The sequence below is a fragment of the Ovis aries genome, chromosome 3 (assembly GCF_016772045.2).
Source record: "Ovis aries strain OAR_USU_Benz2616 breed Rambouillet chromosome 3, ARS-UI_Ramb_v3.0, whole genome shotgun sequence".
Taxonomy (NCBI): Eukaryota; Metazoa; Chordata; class Mammalia; order Artiodactyla; family Bovidae; genus Ovis; species Ovis aries.
In genome coordinates, this window is record NC_056056.1 from 200568369 (window position 1) to 200591716 (window position 23348).

Sequence of the window (23348 nt, forward strand, 5' to 3'; positions counted from 1 at the left end):
GCGATTCATGGGGTCACAAGGTGTCGGACATGACTGAGCAAGTGAACTGAACTGATATATATAAATATAACATCTACGTATATATGTGTGTGTGTATATATACATCACACCTTCTTTATCCATTCATCTGTCAGTGAACATTTAGGTTGCCTCCATGTCTTGGCTATTGTAAACAGTGTTGCTGTGAATATTGGGATGTGTGTATCTTTTCAAATTAGGGCTTTTTTCTTTTCTGGAAGTATGCTCAGCAGCGGGATAGCTGGATCATATGGTAACTCTTCCTGTTTTAAAACTAGACCTATTTTTAAACTGTCTTCTCCCAGAACATAAATTCCACAAGAGAGCAGAGATTTTGAGGTTATGACTGTTGCCTGCAGCTGTATCTTGATACTTTGTATTTACCGACCGTGTATCTAGATGCAATGTCTGGAACAGGACCTGGAGGAACTATGTGTGCTCAAAAAATATTCTTGAAAGAAGAAATATGTCCTCTCTTGAGAGTTCTGTGCTACAAAATTTACTGTCTACTGAGTAAATTAATATTTGCTTCTATTTATAATATGGTCATCCTCTTTGTTTCAAAAGCTCTTTTGTATCTACATCATCCTGAAATTTATAGACTAAATCTGTTTTTTGTTTTCAGCACTTTTACTGTTTTTCTTTTCATATTTTTCTAGATTAACCTCTTTTCTTCCATCAAATGATCACCACTTCCTTGATTAATTTAGTTCCATTGACTAAAGATAAGATTTAGCTGGTGCCATCAATATACAAAATGAAGTAAACAAAATGCATTACATTTCAAAGACAACAAAATAAATGTCAGTTTCTCCAAATATATTTGCATAATTAATCAGCTCTAAACATATTGGAACGATGTAAATACTGAATGCATATGTGCTAAGTCACTTCACTCTTGTCTGACTCTTTGTGATGCTATGGATCATAGCCCATCAGACTCCTCTATCCAAAGGATTCTCCAGGCATGTATACCGGAGTGGGTTGCCATGCCCTCCTCCAAGGGATATTCCCCACCCAGGGATCAAACCCACATCTCTTACATCTCCTGTATTGCTAGGTGGGTTCTTTACCACTAGCACCACCTGGGAAGCCCCGGAATACTGAATATTTAAATATTAATAATAAGCATTTATTATTGGCAGCAGTTGTGGAGATGTCTAATGAAAATGTGCTTTGGGTGCTTTAAAAACTTCCCTCAAATGATTTCTTTTTTTTTTTCCTCAAATGATTTAAATATGGCCTCTGTAACTTGTTCCCATTCAAATCACTTCATGAGCCATTTCCTCAAATAAGGTACAAAGTCAGTTTTAGCACTTGTTAAATCATAACAAGTTCTGACTTAGAAGACTATGAATTAACGAAGTTTTATTTTTTATCTGCAATGCTTAGGTTTAATCAAAACAGGGCTTTGACTTTTTTCATTTAAAAGAAAATTTAGTGAAAACTACAATACATAACATGTGGTGATTCGTGCTGGCATACAAGCCACATAATGAAATTCTGACCAACAAAACTCTAAAAATCAATTTGAGGACCAATGTTAAGATTTAGGGCTAAATACGTGTAGTTAAAATTCATAATTTCTTAGCACCCCTTAGCAGTATTCACTGCCAGCAAACTTTCGACATATCTGGCTGATAAGAGAGCTGGCAGAGACCCCAAAGGAACAGAAGTTAGTCATACAAAGTAAGGCCTATGCGAATTTTCTGCTACTGGTTTTAGACAACTTGCCTCAGAAGTGTATGCACTGAAATGGCTTGATTTTTAGACGCAGCCACAAAATTATTCACAGCACTCACAATGATAGGCTGCAGACCCTTGTCTGAACCCTCAGGCAGCTGCGTGTTCACCTGGGTGGTCATGCTCTAGCACGTACCATGAGTCGTCAAGAGTGCTGCTCAGAGTTGGCTGATCAAGAGATACGCATTGCAAAGGAACAGGATTTGAGACAGCCCAGGGTTTCCTCTTTGAGTAGGTTTAAGATATTTTTTTTTTCTCACAACTTCCTTCCTGTTCTAACTGCCAGTGCTCAGAAGTCAGGCTTGAGAGGCAGAGGCACCCAGGACGGAGTCGTGGACCACTGACAGTAAGTTGAGATCCCTTCGGGGTGGGGAAGGCTGCAGGTGAGCACAGACAAATGCAAGAAGTTTCTAAACCTGGCTACTGCCCTGTACAGTTTATTTACTTTAAGAGGGGTTGTTCCTCTTTTAACAAACCGTGATAAGAAAGTTATTAAGGAGGCTGCAGAGAAGGGGAAATCCAGGCAGGGAATGGCAACAGTGACTCAGGGGAGGCTGGTCTATGAGGGAGGGCGTGCACGCCCGCCCAGGAGACCCATCCTTCATGTCCTGGAGAAGGATTCCAAGGGCACCCGCCGGCAGTGCCTGGCTGGGTTCCTACAAGTTCGAAGCCGGCATCTGGCCAAGCTCAGAAGCAAAAAGACTGTAGAACCAAGCTGATACGAACCAAGCTGGTACATGGTGAGTTGGTTGGTGCTGGGGTGGAGATGTGTGGTTTCCTGTTTTTAAGCAGACTTAAAGAGATGGGTTGAAAAGAAAAAAAAAATCAATTTGAAATTGTCAAACATGAAACTGTTCTCCACGGGAGGAATTTTCTGGGCACATAAAGGAAATATATAATGAAAGCCTCCCCTGGGGTCCAATGAGATTTAACAATCCAGGGGGGAACATAGCAGAACGCATGGCTATTGATTCATCAGTCTACTGAGATGGCATTTCTACCACTAGCAAAAGCCAGTGAGATGGGCAGAAAGATAACTGCTGCTGTTGCCAAGACCAGCTCTTTACATCTGAGAGGGCTAAAAGGAAACCCAGAAGACACCCAACAATTTATTGAGAAATGCATGCTTGGTTGCTCAGTCATATCTGACTCTTTGAGATCCCATGGACTGTAGCCTGACAGGCTTCTCTGTCCAGGGGTTTTTCAGGCAAGGATACTGGAATGGGTTGCCATTTCTTCCTCCAGGGGATCTTCCCTACCCAGATTGAACCCTGTATCTCCTGTCTCCTTCATTGCATGTGGATTCTTTACCTGCTGAGCCATCAGGGAAGCCCCTAATTCAGAGATGCATTCTAGAAAAATTCAAATAGGCTCAGCTAGGACACCCAGTCAGTGGGCCTTCCAAATGTTGGGGTATGGTTTTGGCAGTCATGAGAAGTGCTTTAGGTGTGACTTGGAATACTTTCTTCTCTTTTAAAGGATGTTCCAGGTAGCACATGTTACAAACATGGTCTGTACTTCAACTCTGGTTTTTTGTTTAGTTGCTAAGTCATATCAGGCTCTTTTTGTGACCCCAGAGCACACCGGGCTCCTCTGTCCCTGGCATTTCTCAGGCAAGCATAATGGAGTGGGTTAAACTCTGGACCTAGGGTAATTTGTGGTATAAGTCTGATAAACTCTGAGCTGTTCTGTTCAAGCTGTTCTGTTCAAGGGGAAGGCAGATGCCCTTACTTGGAGGTCCTATGGTTGTATCTTCATGGAGAGACCAAGAAACACTGGATTCAGAGTTAGCATATTGGATGCTCAAGCAAGGGAAGTCAAGAGGTCTGTGCTGGCCCCCAGGAAGTTGTCATAGGTAGTTGCCATTTATCTTCGCCATTGCTTGATTTCATTACATTTACAAGAAAAGGCCCCTCCCAGATCTAGATATGAGACAAGCACAGTAAGATCATTTTATTCTTTCCTGATATGTGTGCAATTCTGAAAGAAAAGTTCATTCACCACCCATACTACACAGATACAGCCCACGAAGGATGACCAGGTTATAGCTGAACAAAAGCCGACAACCTCCAGGCACTGGACTATGGTTCTCTCTCATTTGGGAGAGCATGAGCTTGTCCCTCAGGCAGTATGCTCTGAGCAATGAGCAGGTTCTGTTTTCAGTGGAAGCTCAGAATAGCTAAGTCAGTCTGATGGGAACATGAGGGCCTTGGCCAACTCATGGGAGCACCATAGATTTCAACTTCAGCCGGCCGATAGAGAGACACCCTGAGAAGTGGGGGTGGGGGGCAGTAAAAATTAAGAAGATAAAGAGAACCAGCTTATGTGGAGGGCATTCTGTGTGTCAGATCTGGGGTGAGAAACGTATAAAACTGAATCCTGTGAGGACACTGAGAGGACAAGAAGGCTCAGAAGTATGCAATGACTGAAGTCACACACTGATGTAAAAAACAATCAGTAGCTATGCTGCCTCAGAAGGACATTTTAGGAAATGCCTCATGGCAGAAATGTTCTTTAAGCCCCCATTCTGAGCATCCTTGTTCTGGGTCAGTATTATTGTCACCCCAGATCTTGTGTTAGAGTCCATACTGGCACCCCCCCGACAGATGGGTTTTGTGTTCTTTTTGAAACTTCAATATTTATCCACTTAATAAAAAATTACTGAATCCCTCCCTACTGGTTTCCACATTCTGGTTCCCACAACCAGATCTGGTAAAAATTCACTTGGGTTTTCTTAGATGAGCTAATATTCACCATGTGTGCTTATAAAAATTGTCTTTGGAAAATTGTCAGTTGCTCAGTTGTGTCTGACTCCTTGTGACCCCATGGACTGTAGCCTGCTAGGCTCCTCTGTCCGTGGGGTTCTCCAGGCAAGACTACTGGAGTGGGTTGCCCTTACCTTCTCCAGGCGATCTTCCTAACCCAGGGATGGAATCCTGGTCTCCTGTATTGCAGGTGGATTCTTTACCGTCTGAGCCATAATTTTTCATGTTTAATTTAAAAACTCGGTGAGTGGACTGAGTAATTGCAGTGTAGTCTTTTGCCCAATAATGGCTCCCTTTATGCAATTTTCTTTGCAGATTATTTAAAATGAGTATTCATGAAAGCACCTAGCACTGTGACTGTACATAGTAGACACTCAGAAAAGCTGAATGCATCCACTGAGTTCTCTCTCCTTTTGCATGTGAATCTAGGTGTCCGTGGGGCATTTGTTCTAGGACCACCCCCATCCTCCTTGATACCAAAATCCATGGATGCTGCAAGTCCCGTGCTCTTGGTATCAAGAGAGGACCAACCGTACTATGAATGCCCAGGAAGGAATAACGTATTATATCTTGGGAAATAATTACTTCAAGGGAAACACTAAAGAATTCTGCTCCTAAGAATCTGTACCCCGCCTCTGGCTTGATCTTAACGTTTAATGCATGTAAGAGGACACTGTCCTCTCAGGCACTGGCTTGGTTGCTGTCTTCCGGCTCTGCAGTTGCAGAAGCTCGTGGTGGGGTGGAGGTAGTATAGAGCAGCTCCTAATTGGACGCATCAATTCCTCTGAGTCATTAGGGAATAGTGACACACCAGAAAGGAATTTAGAACCAAGACAGTGTGCTGTGTCCTGAGGGATAAAGTTAGATTCCCCAATGAAGCCAAATCACCAGGCATCAGAGCAGACCCAAATCCTCCTTGATTGGCTCCAAATTGTCTGTGGTCCTTCAGAGATGGTCCAGCTCACCATGACCTGCTGTAGACCGACGACCTCCAGTTTGGGGAAAGTGGGCATATCCTAGACATCAGGAAGTGAAGATGACCGGGTGACATGGAATGCTGATGCTCACATAGGTACTTCTCTGCTGGAAACCCCCTACTTCTGAGACTTCCCCATTTCTTTCTACCCCTCCCTCAACTCTACCTCTTCTGTCTAATCCTCCTGGCCGGTGCATCAGGTTATGTGATTATGCAACTTCGGGGCTTGAGTTAAGTCTCCACTGTGCTTTCCTCCAGAGCCAAAGGAAAATCTCTCTATTTGCTGTGCCTGTGTCTCCTATCATTTCCCATCAGTCCCAGAATGACCTCTGGCTTCACTTAGGAAACGGAGCAATAAATAGAATCTAAAATTAAATTGCTCTTTAAAGAACTAGAATAGTGGCGACTGCATTTTATAGGCTGATTCAGTTCCTAAACAATCCTGGCAGTTCCCAGAACGTCTTGTCTCTTCCGTGCTCCTCAAAGAAACCAAATCTATTTTTAAGAAGGAAGGAGAGGACTTTGTCAACATGGCAGAGCCCAAAGAAAGCCTTGGTGTCTGGCAGTTAGGTACCTCGCTGAAGCTGAAACCAGCAAACATGGATTATCATGAAGAAGGGAGGAGAAGAAGGGAACAGATGGTCATTGAACATCTACTCTTGGCCAGAATAGTCCTAGAACTTTTCATGTCTTCTCTAACTCTTCAACTCCATCAGAAAAGTTTATGATTCCCACTTTACTGGTAGGAAAACTCAGGCTCAGTGAGGCTAATAACACCCTTACATCCTGGAACGTCAATCATGGACGCACATTTTGAATCTCTAGTCTATCTGACTCAGTGCTCAAGTCCCAAGAAACACAACAAAGGGTCATTGTTTTGTGAATTAACCAGGTGGTTTGTTTCATCTAAATCCAAGAGTTTTACCTCGTCTTTGCCTTCCACTTATTCGGAACTGCATTACGAACCAGAAGAGTGTGCTGCCTCCTGAGGCTGGTAAATTCTTAGCTGTATGTTACTTCCGGTGTCTTGGAAATTTCCCTGAATTTTTAAGCAAAAACTCTGATTTGTGCTGTTTTACCCATGCCATGAATACCCACCCTAATTTAATTTGGCATTTTAATTGAGCCTGAGAGGATTAAGTTCCTGCCTCAGCCCATCTAACGCTTGACCCTGTTTCACTGAGCAGTAAACATGGGTGTGTGAGGGTTTGCTGTGAAAATTCACCTGTATAGGCATCTGTGAAGCAGGAAATAATGATAACTAGAGAGGTGAGCACATGAAAACATAAAAGAAACGCATATGTGCTTTGGGGCGTTATTAAATATGTAATTGATAATTCCCCATTTCACTTTAGGGCTTCCCTGGTAGCTTGGAGGTTAAAGCATCTGCCTGCAATGCGGGAGACCTGGGTTCGATCCCTGGGTTGGGAAGATCCCCTGGAAAAGGAAATGGCAACCCACTCCAGTATTCTTGCCTGGAGAATCCCATGGATGGAGGAGCATGGTGGGCTACAGTCCACGGGGCCGCAAAGAGTTGGACGTGACTGAGCGCTTTCACTTTCATTTCACTTTTACTGTGTAAAAACCTGTAGTCAAACACAGCATGAAAGCAAGTGACACAGCCCTGCTGTTTGTGGAACAGGGTGCAAGCCCCAGAGGGAGGTGAGCACAGCCCAATTTAGACTGTTCATTGCTGATGATCTGGGTTCTCCCCAGCCTCACATCCACTTCCTCTTTCCCTTTCTTGGTTTACAGCCTTGTTTAAATTAAGTCGTGCAGTCGTGTCCAACTCTTTGCAACCCCATGGACTGTAACTTTTCAGGCTCCTCTGTCCATGGGATTTTCCAGGCAATGGTACTGGAGTGGATTGCCATTTCCTTCTCCAGCGGATCTTCCCGACCCAGGGATCGAATCCAGGTCTCCCACATTGTAGACAGACGCTTTACCGTCTGAGCCACCAGGGAAGTCCTAAGGAGAGCATTAGAGTCATTGAATTATGAAGGAGCCTCAGAGATCTTTCAATGCAACCGTCTCACTTTGCAGAGGCCAAAACTGGACCAGAGGTTTAGCAGCTTGTGCAAGGGGACATGGGGTAGAGTTGCACCGAAATTCTCTTTAGATGACACTTCCCTGACTTGCTAAAGCCGCCCTGCAGAGTTTTGCAAAGCAGCACTTACCTCTGCCTGTGCAGCATCCCCCATGGAGATTCTCAAGATAACCAATGAGCTCTCTAATTTCATTATTACTTCTTAATAAAGACAGCTGGAGTGACAGAGCTTGGAGCCTCCTGTCAGAAACCCCCCTGGGCTCATATTCATGCTGTCACTTACACAGCATGCTTTCTCGGGCAAGTTATTTACTTCAAGTTTAGTTTCCTAGTCTGTGGAAGGCAATGATGACAGCCTCCTTAAGGCTGTGGTGAGGACTAAGTGAGATAATCCTCGGGGCAGGGTTTAGCACTATGTGTGATAGCTGGTAGAATTATTGTTATCAATAACAAAACCAGATGTTCTTCACAGACTTACAGAATGAAATTATGGTTTGGGGGGTGGGGGGTAGTGGGGGGAAGGAATAGTTAGGGAGTTTGGGATGGGCATGTACACACTGCTATTCCTAAAATGGATAACCAACAAACACCTGCTGTACAGCACAGGGAACTCTTCTCAATGTTGTGTGGCAGCCTAGATGGGAGAGGAGTTTGGGGTGGAATGGATACATGTATATGTATGACTGAGTCCCTTCACTGTTCACCTGAAACTATCATAACATTGTTAATTGGCTATACTCCAACACACACAAAAAAGCTGTTCTTTAGATGATGCAATTGGAGAGCAACCTGGCATTTCCCTAAAATTCCTCAAAATGGAAGGGTAAAAAGAGAAAAATGAGGGAGTTCCCCAGTGGTCCAGTGGCTAGGACTCTGTGGTTTCACTGCCATGGCCAGGGTTCAATTCCTGGTCAGGAAACCAAGATCCTCAAGGCACATCGTGCAACCAAAAAACAAACAAACAAACAACAAGAAAAACAAACAAAACACACACACACACAACACAAACAAAAAAGTTTTAAACTATTTTTAAAAGGAGAAAAATGATACTTGTAGTTAACTATACATACACAGTTAGCTTGGGAAACTGGTGTCAAGATACATTAACCAGTTGGGGCTTCGGGAGAATCTGAAATTTCCAGGAAATGAATTGTAAAATTGCAAATGCAGACTCTTTGGGGAATTCACATAAATAAACAATATGAAATAATGAAACAGAGGCAGATAGCCTTTTATACAGGTGAAGTAAGGTAACTGAAGGACAACTGAGCTGACACCTGACTACAGGTTGCAAGCTTAGAAAAGGAAGCACCTAGAGATGGTCTCCCCTAACCCGTCACCTCCCAAGATGAGGAAAGGAAGATCACAGCAGTTGGAACATTTGCTCACAGGGTCATAGCTAGTTAGTGACAAAGCCAGAATAAAAACTCATGCGTGATGAGGCCTAGTTCATTGAGGGGATAATTATCCAAAATCAAGTAGATTGACCCAGAACTCTTCCCAAACCGCAGCTCTTCTACTGGACTATTGTTATGTTCCCTGAGATCCAGACATTACTTGGTATCTCTTCCTGCCTCTGCAGGTCCAGGGTTTCAGGTTCACAGCCATGATCCTTGGCTTGAGGCTGAGTTGTGTCGTTGGTCTGGCCAGGCTTCAGAGAGAAGCAAAAAGTGAAAAAGAAAGTGAAGTCACTTAGTCGTATCCAACTCTTTGCAACCCAGTAGACTATAGCCTACCATGCTCCTCCGTCCGTGGGATTTTCCAGGCAAGAGTACTGGAGTGGGGTGCCATTTCCTTCTCCAGAGGGTTTTCCCAATCCAGGGATCAAACCCGGGTCTCCCATACTGTAGGCAGATGCTTTACCATCTGAGCCACCAGGGAAGTCCATGTTTAACACTCAATGCTTTGCTTCACTGCTTCCAAGTTATAGTTTCAAGTCATCTTCTTAGTCATGAACTCCAGTAGAGTCTACGAAGGACTTCAGGGCTCCGTGAATCCCTGTGCTGCAGACCACGATTCTTACTAGATTTTTAAAGAGACTTGCAATCTCCAGAAAGATTAAGAACCACCAATCAAACCAGCTGGGCATTTTTGGTACGGCTAGATTGCTCATCCCCCAACTTTTTCCACTTTGGAGAATAACTTAAACATCAGTATGTGCTAAAGAACAGTGTCTTGTAAATGCTAGATGCTCATCAAATATTTGTGACCTTCATTTTGCTTTCAGAAGGGCTTTCCCTGAGAAGTGCTTTCCAGTCCTTTCCTTATCATTTTATGACATTTTCACCTTTTTTCCTTTTTTCTAATCAGCTTTTCAGAGTGAACTGATTTGGAGTCATCTGACTTCATATCTCTTTTTCTTATGCTATATAATTAGACCAAATTATTTTCATGTGGTCCCAAATTTCCTCCTCTTGACTGCCACAATTTCATATCGTAATCCCACATTATTCTCTGCTCTTCAATTCTCTAGTTAGTTAGTTAGTTAGTTAAGTTGCTTGGTCAGTCATGTTTGACTCTGCAACCCCATGGACTGTAGCCCACCAGGCTCCTCCATCCATGGGATTCTCCAGGCAAGAATACTGGAGTGGGTTGCCATTTCTCTGCTCCACGTTAAATAAATGTGTGGCTCATTTTCACTGAGCAATTATTATATCTGTTTAGATATAATAAAAATTTAGAAGTGACATGTCTCACCAATTAAAAAATCAGGATCTAGATGACAGATAAATTATGTTGCCAAGTATGACACTATTAAAAGTTAGAAAGTACTGTCCTAGACCAGATCTTTCTCTCTGTGTGTCTCTGTTTCCTTCTCCTTTCAAAACTGAGGTTTGAGGGTGCAGAATTACAATTTTCTGTGTGTGTCTTCAGTCACTCAGTCATGTCCGACTCTTTACGACCCCATGGACTATATCCTGCCCGGCTCCTCTGTCCATGGAATTTTCCTAGGCAAGAATACTAGAGTGGGTTGTCATTTCCCTACAGATTATTAAAATCACCTTGAGCTAATTAGTGGCTGGATGTGATGTCATCCTCTCATAGTCAAACTCCAAGCACACGACTTGTGAGAACCAAGTAATACATTCCAGAAAGGCCTCTCTGCAGTGCTGAGATGTCCTCACATGGTGATAGCTTTGCTGATGCTCTGTCGGCAGTTTTTTTATGTGACCTCTACCCTGGGTATTTGGTCAGGCTCCTGGGTGTCACCAGAGGAGAACCTGTCTCATCTAATTAGTCTCATCTGCATTGTTCTTTATCTGTGGCTTAATGGTTGTCCTTAAACTACCCACAGCCGACAACCTCCACCCACTGCATCCTTCATCGTCTTTCCAGCCAGTTCATTCACTTTCCCTGAGTGTTGTTTGGAGTAGGACTTGAATTAGTCACTCTGTTTATTGTACTGTTCTCTAGAGGCTCAGCTCTGAGTGGTGCTGGTTCTTCAGCAGAAGCAAGAGTTGCCATAGCAACAGGCCTACAGGCTTCCTTCCTGCACAGGAAGTGGGCCCAGCCGATGCAATACTGTTTGCAGAGTTGATCAAGGCTCCTAGTGTTCAGCTCGTTATTTTTCTGGAAGAGGATAAATGAGCCAAGAGATATCATTTCTTTTCCTTTCCGTTTTTTTTTTCTCTGTTAAAATTGCATTTGTTTGACTTCCAAATTATTTTTCTTCCCATTGCCAATAATAGCAACATTAAAAGTTGAAACCACAACTGATTTTGGCCACAGATAGCTTCACTCTGAGAGGAACCTTATAGGACTTGGCAGGGTTACATAAGATGAGATGTGATAGGTATTGTCTTAGAGTTCTACCGCTTCAGAATAGTAAAGACTTTACCCAAGGTAGGGAAGAGAGTTACCCTGGGAGCAGAATGAAAGGAAACCAGGAAATTATCTCCTTGTCTAAATATCTCCCTTTTTTTCCCCGAATAGCTCCATTTCTGCGAATCCCAGGCCTGAAATTCTTCCTAGAGATTCCTTCCTCTTTATTAGGACAGGGCATCTCATTGAGATACATGAACTTGGGCAGTTCTCTTAAGCTCTGGGTTTCGAGTTTCTCAGTAATAAAACGAGGGGAGGGTATGGCTACCCACTCCAGTATTATGGCCTGAAGAATTCCATGGACAGAGGAGCCTGGTGGGCTACAGTCCATGGGGTCACAAAGAGTTGGACACGACTGAGTGACTAGCAAGTTTTTGGACTATATCACCTCCACGGTTCATTTCAACTCTGAAAAGCTCGGACTATACATGCTTTAAGAAAAATAATTTTTAAATTTACAATCAGTCATTAACACTTAAGCATAAATAATTGTATTAGATCTTCCCTTGATGTTTTAACACAAAACGAGTAAATGTAGACGATGAAGGAAGAAAACAGGGTATGCCCAGGGGAGGTCTTAGAGCATAAGGTCACAGGAGATCTGGAGAAGAGAAGGAGGTGCTAAAGGAGGAGTGGAGATGGATAGAAGGGCACTAAAGAGACAGTTGCAATTTGTCTAGAAGAAGTTGGAGTCCTTTATTATTTTGTGTTATTTCAAAAGAACAGAAGCTCGTTAGATATAGAACCTATTAACCCAATCAATGAGCGCTTATAAAATGACAAGCATTCAAGTGTTTCAGGAGATTCAAGAGACTTTTTGGTGGTCCAGCGTCTAAGACTCTGTGCTCCCAATGCAGGGGCCCTGGGTTTGATCCATGGTCGGGGAACTAGATCCCATATGATGCGATGAAGACCCAGGGCAGCCAAATAAATTTTTAAAGTGAGAGAGAAACCAAACCCACTAGCTGGCCTCAGGGAATTATTAGCAATGTTGGGAGCAGGGGAGGACACTCAGGCAGATATCACAGGGGCCTAAAACTTCTCATGAGTTGCCTTTGAGCTCTTACAGGAGTTCAGGGAAAGATGCAATGAATGGGGAAAAACTAACTTGCTTTACCAAGTACTTGACACCATTATAACTGGGATTGTATTGATACATGCTGAGCATTTTGACACCTGCAAGACTGGCTGGGTTTGTAGGACTATGATCATTTCTATAACTCTCTGAACTGGGGCTGTTCGTTCATTGTTCAGGACAGCCGGTGCTATCCTGCTTCACTTGTTTTAAACAATTCACAAGTGAGTTACTTACTGTCAGTTTCATTGAGTGAATAGGAGGGATTCATCACAGTATGAAAACATTCAAACATGTCAAAGGAAAACCTGGAATGTGTTATATTCTTATTTTGTGAAATAGAATGAGGCTGAATCAGAGGGAAGTCTCCTGGAAAATCATTGACAATTACAGAAGTTTATTAGGGGAAAAATAGCACTGAGAGTGGGCTTCCTTGGTGATTCAGTGGTAAAGAATCCATCTACCAGTGCAGGAGATGTGGGCTCCATCCCTGGGCCGGGAAGATCCCCTGGAGAAGGAAATGGCAACCCACTCCAGTATTCTTGTCTGAGAAATCCCATGGACAGAGGAGCCTGGCAGGCTATAGTCCATGGCATCACAAAGAGTTGGACAGGACTTAGTGACTAAACAACGACAAGACTAAGAGCAGCCCCTCAAGCATAGCTCATATCCATGGACTTTTGGCCAATAGATCATCACTGTCTCTCTTTCTGTCTCCCTCTAGATCAAAATGACTGAAAAGGCCCCAGAACCACACGTGGAAGAGGATGATGATGAGCTGGATGGCAAGCTCAACTACAAACCCCCCCCACAAAAGTCCCTGAAGGAGCTTCAGGAGATGGACAAAGATGATGAAAGTCTAATTAAGTACAAGAAAACGCTCCTGGGGGACGGTCCTGTGGTAGCAGGTATGTGTATGTTAGGAGACAGAGTGGGGCAGGTCAAGGGGCACAGAAAAGGCAAACATTTGAGCTACTCAGGAGCAGGTACAAAGGAGAGGGTACCAAGTGCTCTAAGCTTAAGGGAGTGAGCTGCAGTCTCCATGTGCCAAACCAAGTTATAGATGGATAATTAAGTTTTCTTTGGAGATAAGGCATACGTTGCCTTGAAATAGACAAAAATAACACATAGGAAGGATTTAGAAGGAGTTTCAGACTATTACTCAGAATTGGATTCTCTCCATGGTCTTTCATATTCTCTCTTCTCTTTCTCCTTCTCTCCTTCTCCTTACCTAACATCCATCATTTCCAATACACAACGGAAGAGTCAGACATGGCCCAAAGATATGGATGCACCCTGACCAACCGCAGAGTACCTTACCCATAGCCACTCAGGAAATGTTTGCTATTGATGAATAAGGTGGGCCCACAAGTACCTGAAGCAGAAATAACATCACAGGAAGGTCCAAGGCCACTAAGACCAAGCCTGGTGAATCTGCCACTTCCATCCTTATGTCTCCTCTAGAGACAGAGGTCCATTTTTCTTTTTCATCTTCTCTCTTTCCTACTTGAAATGTACACACACACACACACACACACACACACACACACACACACACACACTGTATGCATATGCCTCTTCTCTGTGCTCACAGTGCCTTTTAATTTCTGCAGACCCAACAGCCCCCAATGTCACTGTCACCCGCCTGACCCTCGTTTGTGAAAGTGCCCCAGGACCAATCACCATGGACCTCACTGGTAAGTGGTCACAGCTCTTCTGTTTGGTGGGGCCTCATGTCATCATGAGGACAAGAGCATGGTTTCTGTCCCTTGTCCCAGCCAAAAAAAAAAACCTAGTAAGGTAAACAGCTTCCCAAGTGACACCACGGTCAAGAATCCACCTGCCAATGCAGGAGACACGGGAGACTTGGGTTTGATCTTTGGGTTGGGAAGATCCTCTGGAGAAGGAAATGGCAACCCACTCCAGCATTCTTGCCTGGGAAATCCCATGGACAGGGGAGCTTGGTGAGCTACAGTTTATGGGATCACAAAGAGTCAGACACAACTGAACATGCAGGCATGCAGTAAGGTGATTTCTAGTAAGGTATGCTGGGACCAGATCACAAATCACTGTTTTCACAGTAGTTACCATGCTTAATAAGAAGCCCCAACCTCCATTTCTATTTAATTGAAAGGGGTCAAGCATAAGTACTAGATATGTCTACCTGTATTATATTTATTTTAGATTTTTATCTCTCCATGGCATAGGAGAATTATTATTCGTGGAAAAAGACTGCTAATGAAAATATTAAGAAGCAAGTTGTAGGCTTCTGAAATGGTAATATTTTACCATTTCAGGGTTGGGAAGATCCCCTAGAAAAGGAAACGGTAACCCACTCTAGTATTCTTGCCTGGGAAATCTCATGGACAGAGGAGCCTGGCAGGCTACAGTCCACAGAATCACAGAGTCAGACATGCCTGAGTGCACACACGCACACACACACACACACGCACACACACAAACACACACACACGCACACACAAACACACACACGCACACACACAAACACACACACACACGCACACACACAAACACACAAACACACATACGCACACACACAAACACACACACACACACACACACGATAAAGATCAGAGAAAATATTGATCCTGCATCAGCTACAGAACTTACCTGAAGGCAAGAAGAAATCCAAGACCTCCTGTTTAATGCTAGGAATTCCATTGTGAAATATGCAGGATTTTTTTTAGCTTAAAACTGATTCTTTGAAAGAAGCAACTTCCCTCACTAAAGATGTACAACTTAACATGTTATTTTCTTTCACTTTATTGCTGCCAAGGTCAAGTCCTTTCCTGAGACTTAGGTCTGGAGGAGATGATGAGCGACAGGAAAGGTAGCTGATTTGGGGGAAAGTAAGCCACTGGGAGAAATAAGGAAAGGGCCACGAAGCCAGGGGTTGGAGACATCAAAGGCAGGTCTTTCGTGAAAAAAAAAAAAATATATATATATATATATATATTATTACCAGATTCATATAATAGACTCATGAGACAGAACAGAGCATGCCTATAGAACAGTAAGCTTAGGAGCAAGGTAGTTCCTCTCTCATAAGACAACCACTCTTTACCTTATATGGGCTTTTTGTCATAGGGAGGAAATTGGAGGCTGAAAAGACACACTTCCTGTTCAACCGAAATCATTAGAGTAGAGTCTCACATTCAACTACCCCCACGTTCTAGCATCTCTCAGAAAGAAATTCTCTCTCTCTCTCACCAGGCCTCAGACCTCTTCCTGTGAGAAATTGTGTAAAGTTAACAGGTATAACCGTCATTTTGCAAGATAAGGTCTGAAGTTGTACTAAGGAAACCTGCTCTGTTCAGAAAGGCTCGATGATCGATCCTGCAGGGAAGACTTGGTCCCTGTCCCTTTTTCCCAGCAACAACAAAAGCTTGGTTTTCTATCACCAAAAAAAAAAAGCTACTGAAGTGAATCCTAGATGTATACAGAGGAGGCTGGTGCCAGCTATATGCATGAAGCATCTGCATAAAACTGTGCAAAACACACACACACACACACACACACACACACACAGTCACCTCAAATGTCAAATTATACAGGATCATAATGGGAAAGGAACAAAGACCACCCCTAACCAAGTTACAGGAATTAGGGGGCAGATCCCAGCTTTATGGAGCCTGAAGCCTTTAGAACTTCAGTGATATGTTATCTTTTCCTTAAGAAAAAAAAAGTATGAAATTGAAAATGCAAAAGCAAAATTAAGTGCATAAATCTATGTTTTAATTTTATATTTTTTTAGAATGATAAAAAGGAACTAAACAAGCACATTTTCTAAAGCTTAGAAAACATCCAGACTGGCGATTCCTTTCCTACATGATATTATACATGTACACCCGTGGCGGATTCATGTTGATGTGTGGCAAAACCAATACAGTATTGTAAAGTAAAATAAAGTAAAATTTAAAAAGAAAAGAAAACACCACACACATTAACAAATCTACAAAAACAAATAGTTGGCATTCTTACATAATATTTTTCTCCTATATATTTGAAGACTGGGGGCAGAGTCTTTAAGGATAAAATCTTGCGTATTCTTAAGGCTGTAGACAAACTCGGAGGGAAAGCTCTATCATGTTTCTTTCACATTGACTGTAAGATTTTAGGCGTTTCAAATGTGTGTTTGTGCAGCGACTAATCTCAACATTCTTTGACCTGAGGACCACAGGGACCATGTTGCTCTGAGGAGTCCAGAAATGGCTCAGGAGCTTCGACTTCATTCATCTCCTGTGAATGTCCTTCCAGTGAAAATTAACTCTTTTAAAATTCACTTCTACAGGGGATCTGGAAGCCCTTAAAAAAGAAACCTTTGTCCTAAAGGAAGGTGTTGAATATAGAGTCAAAATTAACTTCAAAGTAAGTATCTGGCCCTGTATGTTTGTGTAAAGTTGTAAAATTCTTTCTGTAATCAGAAGAAAAAAAATCAAATTTCTTGCATTATCACATTGGCATACTTTTTGTTAATTTCTATTTCTCCCTAAATCTGGCTCTCGGTTTTAGTTCCCAAAGCTTCTTCCTCATGGGATGGAAGACAATCAGGAAGGGTGGACAGGCAGAGGCAGGGAATAACAAGGAATATTCACACCTTTCTTTTGTCCATCTCAACCATATTTATATTAAATGGACGATCTGTGGAGCAGTAGAAAAACAGGAGTCTTTCTTTCTTGAAGTCCTTATTACTACTCCACCACCATTTCTGTCTTTTTTTGATCTTTTACCCACCCCACCACATCTTCTATTATGCCCAGGAGACCAGCTTAAAGTCTTCTAGAAGGATGTGGGTTTTTTCCCTATATCTATGAGTCACATGCAGAAGTTAGAAGAATTAGAAAGTTCGGGCTTCATTTTATCACACTCTCTCCAATGAAGCTGTTTTCCTTCTGTCTGCTTTTGATAGCTTTATGCTACATGTTTTGCTGAGTGCCTGTTCCAAACCTAAGCAAGAAGTATTCATGGCTATACTACCTCATTGCCAACAAAACAAAATGTATCGCTGAGAGATCGCTCTGGTTGTTCTGTCCAAAATAAAAACGGAGCCCTGGTTATTGTCGAGGAGAAACAATACTCTTTCATTCTTACATGGGTAAACAGTTAATGAAGCCATCCAGCTACTGGTGCCATGCCCACTTTAATTTGCTTGTATAAGTATAACCATGGTATAAAATTAACAGATTGGTTCAGCCCTAGGTAGAATGAATCATGGAAAAATAAAGCACTCAAGCTGTCTATATTTTCATTCCGCTTTAGTAAATTTTCTCTGAAAGGCTTGGGAAAGTGGCAAGATTCCAGACAACATTTGAGAATGACAGCCATCCAAACTATATGCCAGAGGCAAATGGATTTCACCCATTATTTTCATCCAAGGAGGCTGTTTTCCTGTGACTCATCTCATCTCTAGACTCCAATCACAGTTATGTTACAAGCAAAATCATCTTCTAGATCCAACTTTCCATTACGACTTTTCCCCCTGTTTGTTTTTCATATGTTCGGTGGATCATTTCTGAGAGTAGGATTTTCAGATATTTACATAATAATTAGTTTCCATTAATGCCTTTGTAACCTAAAAACAAGAAAGGCCTTATGGCCAGTCTTCAGGGGGAAGGAGCTCAAGACCCTTCTCTGGGCCACGGAGGAAGGAGAAATGTAATGTAGAATACTGAGATAGTGTTCTAATTAACCATCCCCTCCCCCACACCAAAAATCATAGTATTCAACAATTGGAACCAGCTTCGATAACACTGAGTCTTGTGACTTCCTCTCTTTAATCTCTGCCTCATCGCTAGGCTAAATGATAGTAGTAACTTATTCTGAACTAAATCTTCAGTCCTTTCATCCTTAGAGAAGCCTCAGCTAGGTCAGATCTGCATGAAATACGAGGAAAAATTGAAGACCCTCTTTAATCTGAATCACTTGGCTCCTTCCCACCTACAGGTGAACAAGGATATTGTGTCAGGACTGAAGTATGTTCAACACACCTACCGGACGGGGGTGAAAGGTAAAGTATGCCCACTTGCCACTGTCCCAAACTCTGCTTCTCAGGGACACATAAACTTCGGGAAAGACCTACCCAAATGGGAGGTGCTAGTAGCGTGTGATAGGCAGGTGGCAGGGGGTAGGGGTGGGCTGCGTGCTCAATTTCCTAGCCAAAGAATAGGGGGGAAAAAAAATAGACCAACCTAGATAGCATATTGAAAGAGTGTTCTAGAATTGAGAAAAGCGGCTCAGATAGTAAAGTGTCTGCCTACAACGCAGGAGACCAGGGTTCGATCCCTGTGTAGGGGAGATCCTCTGGAGAAGGCCATGGCAACCCACTCCAGTACTCTTGCCTGGAAAATCCCATGGACGGAGGAGCCTGGTAGGCTACAATCCATGGGGTTGCAAAGAGTCAGACAGGACTGAGCGACTCATTTTCACTTTGCAACTAAAACAAATAATATCACATTACTTAATCTACAGTTTCCTTGACAAGCTGCACCTAAACAGTACATGTTCAGTTGTGTTCTGTTAATAAGAGCAGAGGAAAATGAAAGATGGAAGGCTGATGAAAGCACTTCCAACGTTTCGTTAACCTAACGGTGTGAAACAGCGTCGCCTAGAGGTGTGAAGCAGTAATGCATAGGTCAGTTCAACCAAATCCATCAATGAGGGCTAAGGAAGACAATGATCAGTTAGCATGGAGTAAAGATCCAGACTGCAGCCATGAAATTAAAAGACGCTTACTCCTTGGAAGGAAAGTTATGACCAACCTAGATAGCATATTCAAAAGCAGAGACATTACTTTGCCAACAAAGGTCCGTCTAGTCAAGGCTATGGTTTTTCCAATGGTCATGTATGGATGTGAGAGTTGGACTGTGAAGAAAGTTGAGCGCCGAAGAATTGATGCTTTTGAACGTGGTGTTGGGGAAGACTCTTGAGAGTCCCTTGGACTGCAAGGAGATCCAACCAGTCCATTCTGAAGGAGATCGGTCCTGGGTGTTCTTTGGAAGGAATGACGTTAAAGCTGAAACTCCAGTATTTTGGCCACCTTATGGGAAGAGTTGACTCACTGGAAAAAAACTCTGATGCTGGGAGGGATTGAGGGCAGGAGGAGAAAGGAACGACAGAGGATGAGATGGCTGGATGACATCACTGACTCGATGGACGTGAGTCTGAGTGAACTCTGGGAGCTGGTGATGGACAGGGAGGCCTGGCGTGCTGCGATTCATGGGGTCAAAAAGAGTCAGACAAGACTGAGCGACTGAACTGAACTGAACTGAAGACCCGCTTAGTGACTCAAATCCCACAGAAGATTGTTAACCTGAAAGATCGTCCTGGCTCTTCCAATACCTAGTCTCACGAAAAAATAGTTGTTTCCCATTTTCCTTTGGGTGTGAAGACTCTGATGTGTCACTTGGGCAAAAGCTGGTCAAGAATGTCTGCAGCTATTCCTCCAAACTTATTCAAAATAACAGCCAATTTAAACATCAGCTGCCTGCCTGCCCACCTACCTTTACTTAAACTTTCTAGTCCTCATTATTCTTAATATATATCCCAGTTGCTCACCTTTTAATAACTCTGGTTGGCTATTTTTACCATCTGTTTCAGTTCACCACTACTTTTTTTAAAAACCAAATTATTGGTTTTCCCATTTCATCTAATTATTCCATCCATGATTTCTGTTTATTCTGATCAGAATGAACATCTACTATCAGAATGATTCATTCTAACCAGCTGTTACCTTATCTCTTGCAACTATCCACAGAATGATAGTTTGTAGATGGAAGATCCTCAAGGTGTATTATATAGAAAAGAAACAGAATCCCCCAAACATAGATAGCAGCAGAGCTGAGATCAGAACTCTGGTCTCAATTAGCTTCAGGTTGTTTTTTTTTTTAAATTGAGATATAATTGGCATATAACATAGTGTTAGTTTTAGGTATACAACATAATGACCTGTACCTGTACACACTGTAAAATAATTACCGTAATTAGTCTAATTAACCCCCATCACCACACACAGTTTCAATTTTTTTTCTTGTGACGAGAACTTTTAAGATCAACTCTCTCGGCAACTTTCAAATACACAATATAGTATTGTGAACTATGGTCACCACACTGTACTTTAGGGCCTCCCTGGCTCAGTGGGGAATCTGCCTGCAATACAGGACACCCCAGTTCGATTCCTGGGTTGAAAAGATCCCCTGGACTTAACTTCTCTTGTAACTGGAAGTGCGTACCTTTGGAGTACCTGGAATTGTTTTTTGTTTGTTTGTTTGCTTTGTTTTTATGACATAATCTGCTACATCTTCATAGAGTCTGGATCCCCATTGATTTAGGGCACTAATTCCTCAGCTTTCCTGAATCTCAGAGTCAGCTGTGCTGTGTTTTAAGGACACTGATTCTTGGGACTCACAATAGCACTAACCATAGATTGAGAGTGGGTCAAAGTATACTACATTATGAAGAGATTCCAATTTTAAAAAATGTTTTTTAAGGAAAAAAAAAAAAAAGTTGCTCCCGGTAAATCTGATATTTAGCCAGGCTTGCAAAGTATTGCTCTTGGCTTTGATCACAGTGAGCTCTGCTCCAAATTGTCACATGCAGTGTTTCCATCTAACAGGCTCTCACCCTAATGAACTTTTCTTTCTTCCCAGTGGATAAAGCAACATTCATGGTGGGCAGCTATGGGCCTCGCCCAGAGGAATATGAGTTTCTGACTCCAATTGAGGAGGCCCCCAAGGGCATGCTGGCCCGAGGCACTTACCATAACAAGTCTTTCTTCACCGACGACGACAAGCATGACCACCTCACCTGGGAGTGGAACCTGTCCATTAAGAAGGACTGGACGGAATGAGCACCTCGGCCCTTCGCTCTGCCTCTCTCTGCCACCCAGAAGAGCCCTTGGTCCCTCCTCCCTGATCACAGCTGGGCCCCTTCCCCAGCACCCTCCACCCTCTTAGCACTGCACCCTCTGCCACAAGGTGTCTCCCAGTGATAGCTGAACAAGATGCTTGAAATTGGGCTTTCATCCTGCCCTCCTCCTGAACGTGGCCAGATCTCCCAAGTTCTCTGTCCAATAGATGATCATTTAATAGTCCCTCTTTTATTCCCATTTGAGCAACTGGAGATCAGAAAATGGGCAAACTAGCTCAGTCCTTCTGCCTCAGGTCCTTGTCCCTCCCTCCACCCCTGGATTCTCCTGTGGTGACTGCTGGTTCAGTGAAGGTCCCTCATCATGTTCCCTGCCAACTGTGGGGAGACACTTTTCTTTTCTGGGAGACACTGTAAACAGCACAAGAGAACAGGAATAAAGCAGTTATAAGAGCTGACTGAGACTCTCCTTTCTCTGCATTCTCCCTTTAAGCAAATATGGTAACTGGATGGTTCCCATTCAAGTGTTTCCTCAAAAGAGGTGGGCAGAGCTCAGTACAGGAGGTTTTACATTATTGGGAGCAGTTTCACCCCCTGTTTCAGTACATATGCTAGAAAAATCTCAATTTATTTATTTATTTTTTAATAAGCATGGTCTTCTTCTTCTTTTTTTTTTTTTTTTAATTTGCTTTGCTGTGGCTTCCCTGGTGGCTCAGATGTTACCATCTTTACAGAAACTGCCTGCAATGCAGGAGACCCGGGTTTGATCCCTGGGTCAGGAAGATCCCCTGGAGAAGGGGATGGCAACCCACTCCAGTATTCTTCCCTGGAGAATTCCATGGACAGAGGAGCCTGGCAGACTACAGCCCAGGGGATCTCGAAGAGTCGGACACGACTCACTTGCTGTGGTGGATATTAGTTGCAGCATGCAGGATCTAGTTCCCCAACCAGAGATCGAACAAGGGTCAAATAGAAGCAAGGAGGCTTTTTTAAAATTAATTTATTTTCTCTTTGGCCCTGCTGGGTCTTACTGCACACAGGCTGTCTCCAGTTGTGGTGAACAGGGGCTACTCTTCATTGTGGTGCTCGGGCTCTTCATTGGAGTTGCTTCTCTTGTTTCAGAGCACAGGCTATAAAGTACAGACTCAGTGTTGCAGCTCCTGGGCTCTAGAGCACAGAGTCAGTAGCTGTGGCTCATGAGCTCAGTTGCTCCAAGGCATATGGGATCTTTCTGGAGCAGAGATGGAATCTGTGTTCCCTTCATCTTCAGGCAGATTCCCATCCACTGCACCACCAGGGAAGTTCCTCAGTGTATTTTATTATCATATAGTGCATGCTTCAGCCTTGTCCAACTCTTTGCTAACCCATGGATAGAAGTTTCTGCTAAGCTTGAGACTTGCATATCCTTTCCCTACAGGAATCCCTTGGATTTATACAGGCACTTGGGCCACATCAGGCATTTTTTCTCTCCTGCTTAAGATCTTCAGTGGCTTCCCATCGACTGCAAAATATAGCTGAAGCTCCTACGCTTAGTATACAAGGTCCCCTGGGATCTGGCCTCAGAATGCCTTTCTGCCCAGATTTATTATTCCATTTTCTGGTAATGCTCAATTGCTAATAATTAGTCATTTGCACATCACATTTGCATCTCAGTGCTTTGGCTCTTTACATGAAACTCCCTTTCCACCTTCATTGCCTGAAAAAGTTTTGTTTACCCAGGACTCTGCTTAGGCATGCTTCCCAGGTGGTGCAGTGGTAAAACGGCCTGGAGACGCAGGTTCGATCCGTGTGTGGGGAAGATCCAAGGAGAAGGACATGGCAGCTGAGTCCAATATTCCTCCCTGGAGTCAGACATGACTGACTCTGCACACATGCACTGCTTGGGCAACCCCCGCAGGAAGAAAGCTCTCACCAGACACCATCATTGTCCAAAATGCCTTTAGTTCATCTTCTCCTAGCACCCTTGAGTTTCCCAACTTTTTAATCACTTTCCATTTTACATTTAAACGATCTATTTCA

At 43.1% G+C, this 23348-nt stretch overlaps 1 protein-coding gene across 2 annotated transcripts; it reads left to right on the top strand.

Moving 5' to 3' along the window:
- Positions 1–2042: 2042 nt before the first annotated feature.
- Positions 2043–21787, top strand: ARHGDIB (Rho GDP dissociation inhibitor beta). 2 transcript variants are annotated; one of them, XM_004006830.5, is made up of 6 exons: positions 2043–2501; positions 13171–13354; positions 14060–14143; positions 16759–16835; positions 18411–18474; positions 21113–21787. In XM_004006830.5, exons 1-6 carry the CDS (start codon positions 2499–2501, stop codon positions 21310–21312), a joined length of 612 nt encoding a protein of 203 aa, XP_004006879.1. In that variant the 5' UTR covers positions 2043–2498; the 3' UTR covers positions 21313–21787. The 2 variants fall into 2 exon arrangements, with proteins under 2 accessions (XP_004006879.1, XP_004006878.1); XM_004006829.5 differs by having other exon boundaries at positions 2043–2107.
- Positions 21788–23348: the final 1561 nt, after the last annotated feature.